This window comes from Mizuhopecten yessoensis, unplaced genomic scaffold, assembly GCF_002113885.1.
Source record: "Mizuhopecten yessoensis strain PY_sf001 unplaced genomic scaffold, ASM211388v2 scaffold11003, whole genome shotgun sequence".
Taxonomy (NCBI): Eukaryota; Metazoa; Mollusca; class Bivalvia; order Pectinida; family Pectinidae; genus Mizuhopecten; species Mizuhopecten yessoensis.
The window spans coordinates 175,779-197,007 of NW_018408830.1; the positions used below are offsets into that span (position 1 = coordinate 175,779).

Here is a 21,229-nt window from a genome sequence, read left to right on the forward strand (position 1 = left end):
GATTCTTGGAAAAACTTTCATACGCAGTATAATACAGTTCGACATGTTCCACACATGTAACCATGGGCGGATCCAGAATTTCCTAAAAGCGGGGGGGCCGAGAAATTGTTTTCTCAACAGTCACCGGTGTGCTGCCGAAGGCAGCATCCCGAGCGCGTAGCGCGAGTAGGGGGAAGGTACAGGAGGGGTCTTCCCCCTCCCGTAAGGGGGGTTTGAGGTTTGTTCCAGATAAACAAGCTGTATTGGTAATGATAGATATATGGAAAACGAAACAAAAATGTAAGGAGGTGTGATTCTTGGAAAAACTTTCATGCGCAGTATAATACAGTTCGACATGTTCCACACATGTAACCAGGGGCGGATCCAGAATTTCCTAAAAGCGGGGGGGCCGAGAAATTGTTTTCTCAACAGTCACCGGTGTGCTGCCGAAGGCAGCATCCCGAGCGCGTAGCGCGAGTAGGGGGAAGGTACAGGAGGGGTCTTCCCCCTCCCGTAAGGGGGGTTTGAGGTTTGTTCCAGATAAACAAGCTGTATTGGTAATGATAGATATATGGAAAACGAAACAAAAATGTAAGGAGGTGTGATTCTTGGAAAAACTTTCATGCGCAGTATAATACAGTTCGACATGTTCCACACATGTAACCAGGGGNGTTAAACAGTTCCAACAATGTAGATAATACCAAAATATACATAATAATGTCAGCCGAAAAAAACACTTTATCGTTCTTGTATAATGATATGATCTCCCGGGCGGCTAGGAAGGTTACAATAAAAAGTATTAATTTTCAGATCATCTTTAACGAGCGGTCAATGATATAATTATGCAACTTTTGCTAGTATATTTCCGCCGAGCGTTGCAAGTTGCAACTTGGGGTTTTGCGGAGGTGGTAAAATAAAAAAACACACTTTAGGGTCAAGATACAAAGTAGACGAGCGTAGCGATGCCAACAAATATTGTTTTAATAAAGAAAATATAGTAAAAATATCAGATAACGGAAACCCACAATACTTGCTAGGATGCCGTATGATGTGTGGGGCATAGCCCCAGATTTTTTATACAAGCTCCGTGCATTATTTGATGCATTTTAAAATGTTAATATGTCCCCATTCCCGGCCGACCAGACCATTTCGGGCCGGCCCGGAAAAGGTCAGTCCGCCGCCAAAAGGTGGGGCCGGGGCCAGGTGTGCCCCCCCCCCTAAATCCGCGCCTGGTAACCGACAAACATATCTCAAAGTATTCTAAAGGCAGGTAACAATACGGTACAAACCTTCTATTAGCACGAAAACAGGTATAAATCACAACCGCCAACATCAGTCATTATGTGATTGACAAAACGATAAGAAACACTGCATATTTAGTTAATAAATTGATTGTTTAACATATAGATTGGTAAGCATTTCGAAGAGGAGATCGGACACTTGATTGTGATACAAATTATTTTGATTCTTTCGTCAGAGGATTGTTCAAGTGTTTGAAATATTCTCATTTTTTCACCCACTCAAGTATGTCGATGATCAGTTAAATTATTCTTCAGCCAAACTTAATATGCATACATTATCTAACATACAAAACGATTTAAGTAGTTACACACTAAACACTTCCCGGTGGAATGACCAAAATGAATACTGCCAGACCTTTTGTTGTATCTGAGGAACAGGGTCGTCTTTGTTGGGACTCAGTTTCGGAGGCTCCCCATAAGTAGGACGTCCCATGTTGGACTTTATATCTGTTGATACTGTGTACAACAATACATATATATCGTTTAACAATGCATTTGATTAATCTTTTGTTAAACTCTAAACTGCAAAGTGCATGAATTCCAGATTGTCGGTGCTCCCCCGTATTGTTACTGCAATGAATAAGGAGTCGGATAAACTATTTAAGCATCACCATTTATATATACTACTCACATTTTCCAACGGATCATTTTTATTTTTGGGCATATGTGAAAAGAAATATTTTATTTGGTTTATACTGAGATTATTTTTGAAAAATGTATCGTTCTTTTAATTCATCAGCATGCAAAATTTCCAAAAAATGTTATTACAGTCGGAAAATGAGAAAACGGCTACCCTTAAAGTTGGTAACAACGAGGTATTCACTAAAAAACTTAAATTGAACAAAAATCATCCTTAATAAACAGAAACTGTTTTAGTATCGAGTGTGACGCACATAAGCATCAATTACAGCTTCACCACATCTGCGGTACCCCGAATGAGATGGCTTATCCGGTATTGTGGGATAGCGTTCCACCCAGCTACCAAAGCTGTTCCTAGCTCCTGGAGCGTTCTTGGCTGATAATTTCTGATAAAGAGAGCTGTCTGCAGCATGTCTCACACATGCTCAATGGGATTTAGATCCGGCAAGCGGGCTGGCTAATCCATTCGCTGAATAGTCTCTTGCTGTAGATACTGCTCATTCACCCTTGCTCTCTGTGGCCTAGCATTATCGTCCAAAAGGATGAAGTCAGGGCCGATAGCGTCAGCGTAGGGTCTGACATAGGCATCAAGGTTTTCATCGCAGTAAATTTTGTCCGTAACGGAACCGTTATGGAAGACATAGAGGTCAGTTTTCCCACGAAAGCTCCTCCGCCATATCGGTCATGTTTCACAACGTTACCTGCCTGGAACCTCCCCCAGGTTGTCTCCATACTCTAACGCGCCTGTCGGTGAAGTCGAGAAAGAATCTGGACTCGTTAGTAAAAAGAACGGGTTCCCATTCCTGAATAGTCCAAGTACTGTGAGCTTGGGCCCAATCTAATCGGTCCCTAACATGTCTGTCAGTTAAGGGAACTCGTACTGCTGGTCTACATGACCTTAAACCAGCATCATGAAGACGGTTCCTAACTGTCTGAGTGGCTACCCAGGTACCAGAAGCATTTGGGAGGTCATTTCGTAAAACTGTGGCAGTCTGGAACCTGTGACACCGTGCCTGTATGAGCAAATATCGGTCTTGGCGCTGCGTTGTAGCCCTAAAACGACCTCCAGCATGACGTCTGGAAAGGTTTCTGTTAGTTAGGAAACTATTCCACATTCTTGCAACCACACTTTGAGACACCCGAAGGTCTGCTGCAACCTTTCTTATCCTCGCTTAGCCTTTGAAAGGGGTGTACACGTGGAAAAACTGAACACACCCACAGAGGACGATTTGGAAGGCTAACATATTCGCCCAAAACAGTACGGAAGGAAAATATAATATCCTTTCTAACATTTTGATTTCTGTTTTCAAAGTATAGGTGATCTTTAGCAAAATTTGAGTAGTATATAGGATATCAATCATCTTCCCTTCGCTTCATGGCTTCATTAGAAATACGCAATTTCGTTTTCAGATGCTGTGGAATATACACCTTACAAAATTAAAGTATACGAATGTTTTTACTCTCGATGACAAGTGCTTGAGATATTGTGATTAGGTCAAGGGTCACCTTTACGTGCTGGCCTCGTTCCAAAGTAGCCACGAGCTATAATTGATATAAACACCTTCTATAATTAATTACATTATGCCCGTGTTCATGAAATTAATACAGTGTCTACCTGGTATAAACCTCATATAACTTACCCTAATCTACTTTGAAGGTCACAGGGTTTGGATATTTTAAAAACTGCAAAGTTGATCATTCAAAGAGCCAAAAGATCAAGAGCCAAGATGCTTTATTATTGATGTGTTCTAGCAATGCAGTGTTTTAGATATTGTGTTGAGGTCCAAAAAGTCTAAGCAAAAGTGATTACCAGGGTCAGAAACATTTTATGTACAATGTTTACACTGCTCAAGATGCTATCTTGCTATAGACGGTCGAGATATTTTTGAGAGGTTGCGTAAAATCAAATGTCCAAATCCGTTACCAAAGCAAAATATGGGAACTCTTCAAAATTTCAAGAATGCTGTAGACATGGTTTTGGGCTGATAGTTGGATTTAAGTATACAATGTTTCCTTAAATAATGACCTTATAAACTTCTTCCAGTGTATGAGGGTTTATGGTAAAAAACAACATTATAATACTTGAAAGACGTTATGAAATGGATACCTCCGGAAAATGTGGTATGTTTGATAACCAGACATAGATATATTTTCTTTTTTGGTGTGTGGAAAAGTTAAGTCCATTTTGAATATCTAAGACTTTTTAGCAAACAAATGTTGCTCTCAGGCTCAATATTACGTCCAGTTGGCTTCGTCAGGGGCCAGGATGCCAATCTATTTGGAGTTTATTATTTTTTTGTTTTGTTAGTTTCTTTCTTTGACGCATTATTACAACCCCTTCTCTTCAACAATCGTTGTTCTGATTTTTAGCACTCTAAGTTGATTATATCTACAAATGATGATGCTCTTCATATTTGAACAAAAACAGTGTTCAGAGATATCTTATAAATTCAAGATTTATTCTAGGTAGCTTTTCAAATTTTGTTATAACGATGTTAGCTGCTTCGATACCCTCTCAATAAAAAGATCCCCTGAGTTGAAATTAACATTTTCAAATTCATCCTCGTAATAAGTGTCATGTTGACTTAACAATTAACTATAACAGATGTCTTTATGGACTTCTTGGTGGAGGTCCATGAATTCAGCTTCGGAACTGAAATTCGGCAGAGGGAAAGCCTTCACCGAGGCATATTTACAAGTTTCAATAGGTATACAACACATATAGTACGATATCGGTTTTGGACCCATGTAGTCTTTATTTGATACTTAGTTTGCATCTCAATACAATACTCTGTAAATGTTTGGCTGTACCTATATATTTGTAGGTAAGTGAGCCACCGTGTCACGTAAAATGGCAGAAGGTGGCCCCAGTCTAGTATCTCCCCCTGTGGACAGTACACCGCATGGCTTGTTGGACTCACACCTCCTAGATTGTCCAATCTGTTTGGAGCAGCTGCGCAAACCGAAGTGTCTTCCCTGCCTCCATTCTCTTTGTGAGGATTGTTTGAGTAGCTACATCGTAAAGGAGGTGTCGGGGACGAGTGATACGGCGTCTTCCTTTACTTGTCCGGTATGTAGGAAGTTAACTCACCCTCACGACAATTCTGAGGACACAGAAAACTGGGCCAAGCAGTTCCCGATTGACAGTCATGCCGTAGAGATGATACAAATTGCGAACCAGACAACTGAGCCATATCACTGTAAACCCTGCCAGAAAAAGGGAGACAGGACGCCCGCACATTTCTGGTGTAAAGCGACAAAATCTTTATTCTGCAAGTCCTGTAAAGACGATTGCCATGACATACTTCACACCGAATGCGATCCTGTCGACATCAGTAAATCAGGCAGGTTTCACCTAAAGCATCAGGGAACATCTGACAGAAGATGTCATCAGCACCACAAGAGGAATCATTACTACTGTGAGGATCACAAATCTCTCGGCTGCAGTAAGTGTATGGTTGCTGATCACAAGAGCTGTAAACACGTATCTTCGATCGAGGATTTCTGCAATAAAGTAGAAAGCACCTGTCGTCTGGATAAAATCAGAAATGCTCTTCAACAGGGGGTGGATGCTTTGAAACCACTGATACAGGACTTCTATTTACAGCTTCAAAGTATTGCAGACGACAAAGATATGGCTTTCAAAGGCATCGACGATCTTCAGGAACAGATCAATAAATGTATTGCCGAGATGAAGAGGGAAACCACAGATGAGTTAGTCTCTGCGTACAAAAAGGAGCAAGAGCAGCTGAAGAAATCAAGTCAGAAATGTGAGCGGCTGAGAGTAGCTATGCAGAATACTCTGGAGTCGTCCGCGGCCGCGCAACAACAGAAAGATCTCCCGAACACGGTCCTGCTGTACCAGAGAGGTCAGGCCGAGGTCGAGTCCTGTAAGAACTTGGTGGATGAGCTAATAAGAAAATTTTCCACCACCAAGATTGATTTTGAAATCCATTCCAATGTCTCAAACGTAACAGCAGTTTCGAGCCTTGGTAAAGTTGTTGTTCGGAAGAAGGACAGGAATGTTCCAGGTGGCTTGGATGTTTTCTACAAACCATTGTTCGGACGTAAAATGAAAGAAATCAGAAAGACATACATTAAATGTCCATCGGATACGAAAGATTGTTGTATACTTGGAGTTGTTAATCTCCCTGATGGCCAAATGATTGTTTCCGATTTTAGCAACCGGAAACTAAAGTTAATCAGTAGCGACGGAAATGTCGTAAACGAATTGAAAATGAACGGAAAGCCCCGGGTTCTTTGTTTGGTGGATAGCATGACTGTTGCAGCGGCTACAGAAAATCCCGAGGGTATATGTGCGGTGACAGTCGGGCCCTCCAGTCTTACACTGTTCACTGAAATAAACACAGGGCAGCCATGCTACGGTATAGCGTACAGAGATGGTGAATTCGTCGTGAGTACAGGATACGAAGTGTGCAGTATGAGTAAGGACGGTACGACACACATGTTACACGGATATGGTGATATGGTATTGGGAATGTCTTATGATTCCCAGCATGGGCAACTGTTCATCACACATAACACAGACACTCCAGGCAGAACGGTCGTCAGAAGTTTGTCTGATGACAACAACAACACTGACGTCTTGGAAGTCGGTGTCGTTAGGCAAGCGTTTGGAGTTGACGTTGATGAACAAGGTAACGCCTATGTCTGTGGTTACGGCTCCAACAACGTGGTACAGATGTCCGGGGACGGGACAAACATCCGAGAACTGTTAACGGAAGCGGACGGTATCAACCAACCACGGGCAATCTCCGTATGTGGGGATAAAATTGTGGTGACTAATGATTCATCAGAACAAATGAACTTCATCACATTGTTCCAATTAGCTTAACATTAAGATGAAATTCATATTTATTGTGCGATACGGTATGAAAACGTCCGGGAGGCTAGAGTGAAACAATCAATATCCGATTTTACGACTTCTGCTTCTTTTATGTTTGTTACACTTTTACAATGACTTTAAAACTGTCAACAATGGGGTGTCCCGTCTGGTAAGGTAATAGTACACGTGCGAACTGAATTGTATGGATTTGATCGCCGGTCAGAGTTCAACGATGATATAACAATTATCAAAAACACAGCTGGACGTTATCTGCATCAAGTTTGTCTGTTAACCGTATATCTACCTGCGTGTCGGTTAAGGTCATTTTAAAACGAGTTTGGCAGGCGGTTTGTCAATTACTGTTAGATAGGTAGATGACCATGAAACATGGATGAAGCATGTCAACATACTTTCAATCAGGAAAAATGTAAGTTTAACTACGAAATCGTGTTTATCCAAAGACCATTCCTTTATATATATAAACCATGATACCTATCGAACAACTGCGCGATAATTGTCACAGTTCTTCGCACGCTGTTATTGCACATTTTTAATCGTGCGCACACCGCACATCATATAACGTTGTGCGATCCAACAACTGTATAAATTATGTATGCTGGATGATCCTCATTCAAGTTTACCAGTGTGAGAGACTTGAGCTATCCTAAACTATTGTAAGTGTCGCGCAGCCTACTACATTGTAGCTGAACTGATTTCTGTTGTTTTGTACATATAAAAAGTGTAAAGATTTGATGGTAGAGGTAGCCGGAGTGCCCGGAGAAATAAAACCCCTTGCGGCCAGTATCTGGTGACTGACCAATGTAGGCCTTGAAACCAAACGTTCTGCGACCCAGTGATGGCAGGAGGGGGCTAGTGGTTCTAGACTGTCAGGTGTCTTTTAACTCTGTCACCGCGGCCCCTTGAACTGAGTACTTAGCTAACGGGCAACTAATGTGACGAACAAAGTTTTCCAATTTCCTGAGTCATTGTTTGTTCATTTCTTCGCATGTGGAAAGCACTAAAAATCCTTAAGAACTGTAAAAAAGTAATAGTCTAAAAAAGAAGTTTAGTTGAATGGAAATTGTAACACTTTAAACCTGATGTTGCTAATAATCGGTTGATATATATACAAAATAGCAATAAATACCAAATAACCTTTTCGAACATATACATACAGTTACTGTTCTTCGAAGTTCAAAAACTGGTAAATAACGATGAACAGTATGAGTATCTCCCTTCTATTATTGAATTCACATTCAATCAAAATTTTCAATAAATGAACATCACCAACTCCTACATGTACCCCTCTGCTTGATTTAATTTGAAAAACAAACATTTCTCAGACCATCAGTACCTTACATCCTGTCATGTGTTATTTTAAATATCTCGGACAGTGGCTACCCGATATCAATTGCAATTTCAAATAATCCTCTCTGATTCTAGCTAACATCATGTCATGTGTTATTTGAAATATCTCAGACAGTGGCCAACCATATGTAAATTGTAATTTTAAATATTCCTCTCTGATACTAGCTCACAACATGTCATGTGTTAATTGAAGTATCTCAGTCAGGCATCATCTACCACCCTGTGTAGTGCTATTGAAGTATCACGGGTTACTCACGGGGGGGCAGATACTGACTAGGGAACAGAATCACTACATTGGGGATAGAATGATAATGGCTTCGAGCTCCACGTGGTGACCCAGAATCATTTGCCAACTATAAATCTCCTCTTCTATCTTACATCCTATGTTCTTCATCATGTAATCCATCTGCACTCTCAAGTAGATGTATTCTCTTGTTGAAACTCCAATATTCTATGTGAATGAAATCCTTCTTCAAGTTAAAATTCTGCTAAGCCTATGGTCGTCTGCCTGAACCATGCCATTTTTTTAAAATAGTAATCAAGGTAACAGAGATGCTTTACTGATCTTTATCACAATCCACCTCTGTAGGATAGGGGAGAGAACTCCCATAACGCATAACCTAAATTCTGTTCCCTAGTCAGTCTCTGCCCCCCGTGAGTAACATTATCTTCTTGTTTCCTCACAGTCAGGGTTCCGTAAGCATCATTCTTGCGAGACTGCCTCACTCAGTATTGTTAATAAGTGGGCAAAGGAAATTGACAAAGGAAATGTCAATGGTGTTATTTTTATAGATTTTAAAAAAGCCTTTGACATGGTAGATAATGAGGTTTTAATTCAAAAGTTCGCCATATATCAATGTGACAAATTATCTTTGAGCAGGTTTCAATCTTATCTCTCTCATCGGTTTCAAAAAGTGACAGTTTCTTATCATATTTCTAAAAGTAATCAAATTACTCATGGTGTTCCACAGGGTTTCATAATAGGTCCCCTGATGTTTCTTATTTTTATCAATAATTTAACTCTTGGGCTAAAATCAGGTACAGATATGTATGCTGATGACTCGACTCTGAGTGCATCTGTAAGTTCTATTTCTATTGTACAGGATGAGTTACAAACTGATCTGAGTAAAGTCCAAGACTGGTGTAATAAGAATAAAATGATTCTAAATAGGAATAAAACGAAATGTATGGTTATTGCTACAAAACAGAAACTTAACAGAATAGATCATGCTCTAAGCCTAACATTAGATCAGGAATGTATTGAACAAGTAAAGAGTGAAAAACTTCTTGGTGTAAAAATTGACAACAGTTTATCTTGGTCAGATCACATAGCATCTGTTGTTTCAAAGATTAACAGTGGTTTTGGTTTACTTCGACGCATCCGTCAATATTTACCACTTTCAGCTAGACTTAAAAATGTTCATGCATGGTTTTTTCCCCACTTCATGTACAGTAGCACAGTATGGAGCGGATGCTCTTTAAAATCTTCTACAAAAGCTGTCAAAAGCGTAGAAACAAGCTGCAAGATAACTGTTGGATGCTCCATTTGATACACCATCAGTAGAAATGTTTTCTTCATTAGGGTGGTTACCAATTGGCGAACATTTGAAATTCATAAGAGGTGTTATGGTGTACAAATGTATAAATAATCTAGTTCCAGGATATCTTTTTAATCATTTTAATTTGTCTACAAACAGATATATTAGATCAGCACCCCAAAACTCTGTCAAGGTACCCAAACACCGTACCACATTTTATCCCAAACACCTTTTGGTACAAGGGAGCCAGATTTGGAATAATTTACCGGTTGAAGTACGACTCTATTCCTCCTTGACAAAAAACATTAAGAATGCGGTTTAATTGTCTTTTATTTTTACTATTATATTTTTTAGATACAGCTTTGATTTGTTTTATTTTCGCTATATTAGCGTGTATTCTGTCAATTTTTTTTAGCTTTTGCTACATTAGCATATATGTAAATTAGACAATTTGTCTTTTAATGAAAACCATAATGGGTTAAGGACGGAATATGTTTCGTTGCTTCTGTGATAATTTTATTGTAATTGTATTGAACGACCGTTTAAATTATGAAATAACTGTGATATGAATTGCTGTTTTAGTAAGACCAACAATTATTTTATGTACATTTATTTGCTGTGATACGACTTTGTCTTTTAACTAACCAATTTATCTAACATAGGACCCAGTGGAAGATTAGCTTTGCTAAACAGGTTTTGTATACTCAATAAATAAAGTTTATTATTAATATTATTATTATTATTAAATTAACGAGACACTGCGTGGGAGCTCTGGTCGATGACTTCTGTCCTAGATGTAGAAAAAACTTTTAAATTATTTCACAATAAATAAATTGTAATATTTACATTTGGTGTGGCAAAGCCCTTCTATATTACTACTTAAGTACTGCCAATAGCAGCTTCATCTTATGAGACTATAACAAAAGTTGGTCTTTGCACCTCCGAGCGACTTAACAGCGTCACTACCGAACTTATCGGTATCTTCTGCTTTGATCCCTAACACCAGCTGGCTGTCTCAAGTGTCTGTGAGATCAACAAACAATTTTACGCCTGGATTTTTCACCAATTCAACCTTCTCCGGTTGCACGATCAACATCAACAACATGCCGGACCGCAAATATAACTCTGACCTGATTACTGCGGGCTTCCGTTGAGTGCGTGCGCCGGATATAGGTCGCAATAAAATCGGAAAATGTTTTACGACACTTGATTAGTTACTTACAAAATGTCATTTGTTACTATTTATGAATCGAGAATATGATATATATATAAATCAAAATCAAATGAATTATTAACGAAAGTTGCGGAGTCTTTTCAATTTTGTATGGGAAATAGCGCATGACGTCAGCTGTTATCTTTGTGCCGTTCTAGATACTGACCTGACCTGACGGTAATAAGCGGGAAATTTGAAATTTGGAAAAGACCTAAAAAAAAATTGCGAATTCTCATTATGGAAATATAAATATAAGCAATAAACTGCATAGATGTGGCAGACCAACTGGTATAACTGCCAGTTGGTCTGCCACATCTATGCAGTTTATTGCCTAAATATACATTGTCCATACCATAGGAGAGGGCTTGTAAAGGCATTACGTCTGTTGCCCAATTCCTTTTGAAATGTGTATAAGATGCAATATTCAATAAAATGTTTGTGAAATGAAACGAGTTACCCATTTTAGTATATCTGATTTTAATATGAATCCATCTTTTCATGACACCAATTATTTAGTACGTGATGTCAAAATCATGGTTATCGAAATCGATCGAAGAATTTTTGTGTAACAAAGAATTTCTACTGTTCTGATACTTTTATGACTATGACTGTTTTCGTATTCCCATATTTACTAACAAGATCTTATTTGACTGGTAAGAGTAACACATAAATATACCTATGCAATTGATATTTTTCGGACTTTTTGTCCATTCCTTGCCTGTTTATCTTATTGAGTCACTCTTTAATACACACAAACTATGTCGAGGAAACTTGTACTTTGGAAGTGTTATGATTTATTTGAAAAACGGTTGTCAGAATAATTTGTGCAATAATTGTGCTATTAAATATTCTTGTTGAAAACAATTGATTTAGTCGACGTCGCTTAAATTTTCTTATATTAAAAATTCAAAAATCAAACATATTGTGTTACTAAAGGTATCCGTCTCGAAACGTGTAGGGGGTGGGGTGTACTATCCCCCATTTTTTCGAGGCAGATACCCGTGGTGCCACTGTAGGCCTTATTCATGCACAAAAATAAAGAGACATTTGTTTAAGAATAAAACATGTTTTTCATTTAATGTATTGTCATGAAGAAAAAAAATAAAAAAGTGCCTCCTTCTTTACATTTATGGACATGAACATAATAAATGCCTCCCGCCCTCGTCTCATTTTTAAAATTTATTTTTTGGGGGCCTTAAGCGACAAATGGATTTTTTGTATATCTTAAACCTCCCATAGAGATTCGATAGAGGCAATAATTTGGAAATCAAGATCGGTAGCCTATAGCCTTTTATTTAAGGTTTTTACACCTGAAACAAATCGAATAGCTTATCGGGGGCTTTGATCTTGTCATTATCTTGAATGGTGCAGATAAATATTTGTAACGAAAGCGGAACATTGGATTTTGACAACGCCTTAAGAAAACAGCAATATCCACACTCTGAGGTTCAACTTTACTAACGGCTCAAACAAAGCTATAGATGTTACTAAAATTACGTACCATGTGATTTTGTCTATTGAAAATTATCAAATGACTGTGCTATAACATTTTATTTCAATTTAAAACACCTTAAGTCAGATAACATATAATATACTGTATAAACAACACAATGAAACATATCAAATATTGTAAAACTGTAAATGTATTCATTCGAATGACAATATTCACATTTTAATTATTTATAACATTAAAAAATTAAACATTTGATTTTACAATTTAACATCTGAATTCAGTATGAAAGCATGAAACATTTCAATTGATAAATCATATATATATATTTTATTTTTAAAACAATCTGATATAATTTACCCATCATACCTTACAACGTCAATTGTTTTAAAATGGTATATTATCACATGTATTTCTAAATTAATTTTTCTCTACTTGTGTTTCTGGTTCAATAGTTTAATAAATTTTATTGTTAAACTTCTACCAGGTCCACCCCAGCCTGAGTCCACATATGTGAGATAAAAAGTGATAAGGTATATGGAGAACTATATTTGATTTACACTCTTTTAGACTGTGCGGGACCAAATCTCTCCAAAACCTGACGAAACAAATGGAGAGATTTGGTCCCGCACAGTCTGAAAGAGTGTAAATCAAATGTGGACTCAGGCTTGGGTGGACCTGAAAAATAGAAGAAATTAGTAAAAAAAACTATTCAATTCATTTTGCTGTGGAGTACGAGGAATGTCTTCTTGGTTAAATATTTCATTTTAAGTTACATTAATGGATAGAAAATAATTGATGGTTTCCCAATGAATACAAGATGTAGCAGAAATATATGCTACATATATTATATAACGAATACGGCAGACTGATATCAATATTTTCCCAAGTGCGAAGCACAGGTGAAAATACCGGTAAATTCTACCTAAATCATGAAATATATATGGTATTCAACGGTAAAACCATTACATTTGTTTTGTATTAATCACATTTTTAAAGTAGCACGACACAATTGCTGCGTCAGAAAAGTTCTGGAATTAGTAGCGTAAAAAACGGAAAATCTATGCAGTGGATAAAAAGTACCGTTGCGTACATTAGAAGAAATTAATTGCTAGCATATGTCTTATAATAAACAAAAACTTTGATGGAGTTATTTTTAGAATTATATGACACAGATGACACAGATACAGTTTGTGAGTTTTAGTTACTTGGGGAAAGCGTAATTACGACGGAAATTGTGTAAACGACGTTTTTTCCAAACATGGAATAGTGTTGTTTGAGCGCATGAAATGATTCGATCTATAAACACGTATGATAGTATATATCTTGACAAAGAACTACTTTCATCTGCGGCAAAGTACACTGTCACAGATTGTTATGATAATAATAGGAAAATATTTATATTATTTCGTCATTAAGAAATTAAGTCACACAATTATCAAATTATACCATTCTATAGGGATATCTTGATACTGAATACAACAGTCAATAGCTAAGAGAGAAAAAAGACAAAAACAAAAGTAGTTCGTGATAAAGGAAATGGATTCGGCTTACAAAACCACGGATCTAAACGATAAATTGACATCAAGCATCGAAATAACAGCCGATTTTGCAGTGAACAACGCACCGCATTACATTCCGATACAAGAATCCGATCTATTTGTCCCTATCGTGCTACAGTAGGATAACAGTTGATTATCTCTCGTTATCTATGGACATTACTCTACTGTTGTCATTTAATGACTAACATTCTACAGACATACATGACACAAAATGCAATTATCGAATTAAAAAAAGCACATTGTACGGAATAGGACACATGCAGTATAAAAACCGTGTGTGGACACAGACACTTTGTATACATCTGATGCACCGACTATGACCGAACTATCGCAAACCTGATTCTTTTGTTTCCCGATCTGAATCAGAGTAAACCGTGAACTCATTATGCAAATGTTATGACGACTACAAAACTTCAGATCACTCAAATTGTCAGTTTTTGATGGTCAGATAAATATGATCGTCACTTTGATGTTTCCTATGTCACAAGATGTATCATAATAGAATTAAGGCAGCACTGTACGGAAACTGTATATGTTTACTTCCAAACGATTGGACTTGTTTTAATGTTCTGGGAAAGCCTGCCGTAACTGACTTAGAGTCGCATATATCATAATAACACTATGGCAGACATGACACTTATTAAGAGAGCTGTAATTGACAACGTCGATCGGTCGGCCGACGCTCGAATCTCCGACACCGACGGGTCGACGTAAACCATCCCACCTATAAATAGAAACAAGGGAAGTAATTGATTTTTTGTTAACGGTAAAGGTACTGTAACAAATTAAGTCTTCTTTAAAATAGCCTTAATATGTCATTTAACAAATGAAAATCTAAATCGAAGAATTTAAGAGGTTTTGCATATAAAAATAACATTTTGTTTCGGATGAAGCATAATGTTTTATGAAATTTTAAAAGGCCATGTGCAATAAATTGATTTTTCGTACAATATTTTGTATTCTAAACATTATTTGTTTATTCCTTAATTCATAAATCCTTCTCTCTGTTCGTGTTCAGCACCCAATCCCTGTTTAAGGAAGAGCGATATAAAGTAATTCAAATCTTGAAACATTTGAGTTACAGCGATATGCTGTATAGAATGGATCTACCGTATTGGGCATATAGGACATAATTAATACCTACAACACCTTGATCGGACTACAAGAAATTCGAACCGCAGGTTTTTGAATGTTAAACGGCTTAAAACGCGGGGGAAATGAATTTGAAATATTAGGTACAACAAAAATCATAGCTAGTTAAGAAAAATCTCCATCAAAAAGAAATGCATGGTCTATATCAAACAATGATATCTGTTTAAATAAATCATTTCAATATTTGAGTGAGTTTCAACTGAAATTTATTACACCGCCATATCTAGCTACATCATACGTAATTTGCTTGCTTTCATAAAGCAATTCATGCCAAAGACGCAGAAAAGCCTGCGTCCATATCTGTTCCTAATATAAATCCTCTGACGCTGCTTACCTAGCGTAAAGTAGACCGTCTCTCCGAGATTACCGTCACCTCCCTGGCTGTATCCCAGGATACGTAACTTATACAGATTGTCCTTCTCCAGGCCGTAGATGACCGTCTGATCTACCTTGTCCACAATCACGTCTTTAGCTGTCCTTATATTGTCATTGCTCAGCCAGTATCGCACCTACAACGTCATCAACGATATCACCACGTGTAACGTCATCAACGACATCACCACGTGTAACGTCATCAACGACATCACCACGTGTAACGTCATCAACGACATCACCACGTGTAACGTCATCAACGACATCACCACGTGTAACGTCATCAACGACATCACCACGTGTAACGTCATCAACGACATCACCACGTGTAACGTCATCAACGACATCACCACGTGTAACGTCATCAACGACATCACCACGTGTAACGTCATCAACGACATCACCACGTGTAACGTCATCAACGACATCACCACGTGTAACGTCATCAACGATATCACCACGTGTAACGTCATCAACGATATCACCACGTGTAACGTCATCAACATACAGGCATTGCCCTCATTTCAAGGAAACATTTGAAATTGTCAACCAGAGACCGTGAATTACAGAACAGAAATAGCTTCTCGGGAGTCTGCAATTCCTCTAAACATTGACCAATAGCAGGTTTGACATACCAAATATAATTCCAAATAACAAGAAAAACAAATAATAACATCAAATTCAACCCAATGAGATCTATAAAGCAATAATAAAAAAATCTAAAATCTAAAATTGCAAAATTTTACAGTACTGTATCGAAACATCAGCTTATGAATAACGAGTAAATTTGAAAACCGTTATATGTCAAATAGCTGCAATCACGGTAACTTACAAGGTCCAAATAAATGACACTTTTTCTTTTTTATAGAAATTATAGATTAAGAGAATTAACCTTGAACCCCTGGAGAGGTTCCTCGTAAACACCCGTTGACACGCCCCTCCACGTCACCAGAGCACTGTTGGCCCCATGTGAGTGTACGTGAACCTCGGTCGGGTACAATAGAGGAGCTGCAAAACAATACGAATGGTCACGTGTCACATCATGTGGTGCTTATTATTGACCAGGTAATGTATCATTCGATATCTCGTGTGATGGAAACAAATTAACATTAATTTTTCTTTTTTAAATATGCTATAGAATTGTCTCATCAACTTTATATGTTGTTGGTCGTTGGTGCCCATGTTACTGCGGAAATACGAATCTTCAAGTATTGACAGAAACAACACATGCTGTTTGTTCAATCACTTTTCATTCCACATACATTGACATTTTCACTACAAGTTTTTTATATAAGGATTACCATAAAAAAATGCGTTCATATATATGTACTTGAACGTGATATGATCAGCGTCATTTTGAAGCTTTTCTCGATTAACAGGATACAACCGTCAGAAGCAAACATTTTGATGACGTACATCTGTTTTAGGAATCTCCTTTGCATTCGTGACAGACACTTTAATATCAAAAATATAATGGAATATCTGTTTTGAGGTCAATAATAACTAAAAACTTATAATGTAAATATATAAGAATTGAACGACATTTTTTTCAATATTCATACCAGCATGAAATTGGAAAAATGACGTTATCCCTGACAACAAAAAAGGGAGTTCCGCAAAGGGGGAACATGCTAAATCATACAGTTAGGCAAAACATATATAACTTTGTTTCAAATAACATGACTGAAAAAATAGGGTAGGTCTGTAGGGTTTTGAGGGTGGGGTGGGTGGGTGGGGGGTTAAGAAATTACAAAAAATAACCAAACATGTTTATTCAGACCAACTGTATTCTTTTATCGCTATAGTTGTATGTCTTTTAGATAATAGTATGGTATTAAAACTTTATTTTGATACCAGCCTATGAATCGTCCCATGTTCGAATGGAATGGGACGTTTAAGTGCATTTGAGTGAAATAAAAATGTCGGGGTCGGAGGTATATAAACTAGGGTCGATCTGAGTACATGAAACATATACATATATCTTGCGCCTCAGACTATAGCAGCCAATCTTAACGTAAACTGAAATAACTCTATTCTAACTGTTTTCCAACTGGTCTGGTCAATTCGACAGGCGCACAGGTACTAAATGACCGTTGCCTTAATTTGGTATTGGACCGTATTTTTTAAACGTTTTAAGTGATTAGTTTTTGTGTGTGGATGTCGATGTCTGACCGTTTTGGTAGGTACGTTGGTGGATCTTTTCACTGATTTGTCCCATCCCGGCCGTGTTGAGGACCTGGACGTCGAAAGTGTACCACGTGTAAGGCATTAGTCCGATGACGAGGCCCTGGGGATCGGTGGTCCTCCAGCTGATCGAATTTATGATGGGATTGGAGTCATTCCTCTCAAAGTAATTCACCTGTAAATACACACGCAGATAACATATGCAGACCACACTCTTAGCATCTCCAAAGAAAAAGGAAGGGGATATGTTTTATCTATATATATATGTTTTTCCAAATGATTGTGCTGTCAGTAACAAAGTACGGGCATAATGTTTTAAAGCAGGAAACTCTCTTGACTATACTTGTATATTACATGTAATGCCCCATTGGATCAAATACAGTTCATCGTACAACGCGGATTATTTTTTTGATGAAATAAAAAATGAAAAAAAAATCGAAGGTTAGATTTCCTCCTCGTCCATAATCCAAGCTTGAATTTGTAGAAAGATCACCTACAATGAATATTAACGTATTTTACTACGTTACGGAAAGTATTATTTTCTCCATAACAACACTGGGTATAAATGTTTGCCTCGTGTACCCTTTCCTTATACCAATAGTGTTATTTAGAGGCACCTTTGGTTATCCCATTGACAAATTATTGACAATTGTGACATTTCAGAATGGTGACACCCGAAATGACCATCAACTGTGAGCACGTTTTCGTTTCACCTGAACAGCTACGGCGTACAATTCCAATAACAAAACACAACAGAGAAACCCCTGTCTCACATCCGTCATCCAGAATCCTACAAAATATTATCAATATGATCAATTATGTTCTTAAACATATTAAATGAAACATCTTTACGGGTTTAACCAGCCGTTAGTTCAAGCTCATGAACATTTTCCTCGTACCTGATATCCGAGTAATTTTCCCCGCATTATTTCCCTTTCATCTGGAATAGGGTCCCACACCACCAAGATGGCCGTGGAATTATGTCGCCAAGCTTGGATGTTCGTGGCTACAGCTACTGGCACTGGACAATCGGATCAAGAATTAACTTCATGTTAATTTTAACATTGTATTTTCTTTTGCCCAAACACTTTGATACTTCTGTTGAAAATCAGAACGTTTAATGCTCTACAATCTGCATAGGTAAGAGACAGACCAAATATAGAGTCTCAAAATATATCTCATTGCAGAATGCTGATATGTAGCTTCTGCAAGTGTTTTAAAAAAGCAAATGGAAATAGAATACATCAGTGTGTGTAGTGATAGTACCCGCACATGTTCTAGATCATGTGCGTCTCATATTACGTTATAAGCCAAAAGAAACATTGGCAGGCAAAATGATAAAAAGTTCCAGAAAAAATGGCAGAAAATTGATTAATTACCATAGCAAACTAGACAGGAATGTGAAATGTCTATATACTTACAATCCTCGGCGGAGTAGACCAAAGCGATGGAGGAGTTTGGACCCTTGCCGAACTCGTTGTGTGCCTGAACTTTGACCTCATATGGTGAATAATAATATTCTTGCCCAATGGTTTGCACGTGTTTGCCGACATCTGGAGAGTTCAGTGTCTCCTGTGAAATATCAGTTATTAGCAAACTCAGATATATATTTTCTTCTATTTGATATATATGTAATTAAGCTTTAAGCTTTCTTTCATTTTTGTATAAAGTTTTGAACAGTTGACGCATGTTAACCATAGAATAAAGGTAGGAGTTCGATGTAGAAATAGTTCTACAGAGTTAATGTTTCAGTATTTTAACAAACGAAATTAATATCAAACAAATCTTGTATCTTTTTGCTTTGATAAAGTTCAAGTCTTCCTCAGCGTGTTTTATAGCAACTCATACTAGCATGAAAAGTTACATATATCTAAATGGGTACATTTCCGTTGAACAGCCATTAAATAAAACTACTAACCACAAACGTTGTTAAGAACCAATAAAAACGAACAAGAACAATTGCACGTGAATAATTCCTAATCGGAAACTGTTTGGGTATTTTTTCCGTACTGTTAAATCGTCCAATAGACGATCATTCCTGAACGGCTCCGGTTGACGTTTGGCCTACCTTTACCCAGGATGCATCACTAGTGCTCCCCGCGGCGCGCCAGTACACAGTGTACGATACCGCTGCTCCGCCCCAATCTTCATCAGCCAATAGCTGCAATGCGATTGTTTGATTGGTTAGAATATCGATTCATTACAAAAAGAAGGATCATATGGATATAATTAACAACGGTTGTTTGACCTTAGTCTTGGGCACAGTAATACCAAATAATTGAATAATGTAATTGTACTGATATACTCTGCGTTTAACTGCAGCTTATAAGCCTTAAGACTTAACGGAATATATAGCCTCAATTTGAGCATATACAACACAACTAGTTGTCGTCTATTTATAAACTTACCAACCAAGTGAGGGTGAGGTCCCCGACACTCCCTCCCCCACCCCCTACATTGGCTGGGGCCACAGATGGGGCGGCCTGAAGCGTCTGAAATATATCTAGAGAACAAAAATATACATCAAGGTACGAACGTGCATGCATTTGATTGAACACTTATGGATACTACAGATATATGTTGTGTTATAAATGAACGATATCGTGAAATATACTTTAACATTCAAAAGAAATTTCTGGAAACTAAATTGGAACTATAATGTTTCGCTTGATGGATTTCGTTTTACTTTGGCTACAGTAATGCCTTTGTCCACCGGATATTGCAATTTCCAAAGCACCAAGAAGTCTTTTAATTAAAGACAGTTAATACAGTGTAGCTACATCCTTTTCTCGTATCTATGTAATTAAACACAAAATGTTGCAATCACTACTAGAGTAAATACAGTTCAAAACTGGTGCTCACCGGATGGCTTGCTTGGTTCCCCAATCCCTAGGGAGTTGGCTGCCGATACGCGAAAAATGTACCCCACGCCTGGCTTCAGACCTGTGACCTCTATCACGTGTTTGTTACTCCCGGGTACAATTGTGTTAATGTCGGCGATAACTATAACGTTACAGAAAAGGAAAAATATCAGAAAGTCGTGTTCTATAGTGTATATTTACGAGAGCGGCACTTGACAAAGTGTCCATGTCTAGAAAGCAACAATAATGATGCATTTTATCTGTCGAGGACAGAGCAGCTAAACATAGAATAGTATTAAACATGTAAACTGTCTATTCAGTCCGTTTTCGTGAGTTAGAATTTACCATTTTTCGTCAGAAATAAGTTATTTTTAATACGCGTTACTGACAAAGTCATTTGTTGATAGAAACTTTATTATTGGACGCCATGTTTACCTGCTCATCGGTTTGAAGCTCTGTATGAGACATTTAAATAAAATTAATGGATATTATAGACTCAAATACGGCAAACATTCATAAATTGTTCGTAACAAACAGTTTAAAGAAAAGAACACTGTGCGTCATCCTCGATACTCAAGGGGTTACGCTCACTTTCGCTCCCTGTACCCCACGTTAGGGTCATAGCAAAAGTGAAGGTTTCGTGTGCGCCACCTTGTGGATGAGACAAAAAGACTTACTGGATCTTTTGATGTACATTAAGATAATATCTTGTTCGCGTAACGGTAACATTAACGGGCTTTGAAATCGGGTGTTGCTCCTCTGTA

The 21,229-nt window shown here is 37.7% G+C and overlaps 2 protein-coding genes across 3 annotated transcripts in view; one reads left to right on the forward strand and one right to left on the reverse strand.

Annotated features, from left to right (window-relative positions):
- Positions 1-10,066, forward strand: part of LOC110464518 — a 59,534-nt gene extending 49,468 nt beyond the window's left edge. For both annotated transcript variants that reach the window (XM_021519771.1, XM_021519770.1), the window contains exon 2: positions 4,745-10,066. In XM_021519771.1, coding sequence (XP_021375446.1) covers positions 4,771-6,774 — 2,004 coding nt within the window. In that variant the 5' untranslated portion in view covers positions 4,745-4,770 and the 3' untranslated portion in view covers positions 6,775-10,066. The remainder of the gene's footprint in view (positions 1-4,744) is intronic.
- Positions 10,067-12,983: 2,917 nt separating this feature from the next.
- Positions 12,984-21,229, reverse strand: part of LOC110464516 (contactin-like) — a 45,999-nt gene continuing 37,753 nt past the window's right edge. Inside the window, exons 17-25 of the mRNA XM_021519767.1 lie at positions 20,467-20,607; positions 20,013-20,107; positions 19,673-19,765; positions 19,026-19,176; positions 18,504-18,625; positions 17,593-17,779; positions 16,313-16,428; positions 15,383-15,557; positions 12,984-14,620 (exon numbers count right to left, since the gene is read on the reverse strand). Coding sequence (XP_021375442.1) covers positions 14,505-14,620; positions 15,383-15,557; positions 16,313-16,428; positions 17,593-17,779; positions 18,504-18,625; positions 19,026-19,176; positions 19,673-19,765; positions 20,013-20,107; positions 20,467-20,607 — 1,196 coding nt within the window. The 3' untranslated portion in view covers positions 12,984-14,504. The remainder of the gene's footprint in view (positions 14,621-15,382; positions 15,558-16,312; positions 16,429-17,592; positions 17,780-18,503; positions 18,626-19,025; positions 19,177-19,672; positions 19,766-20,012; positions 20,108-20,466; positions 20,608-21,229) is intronic.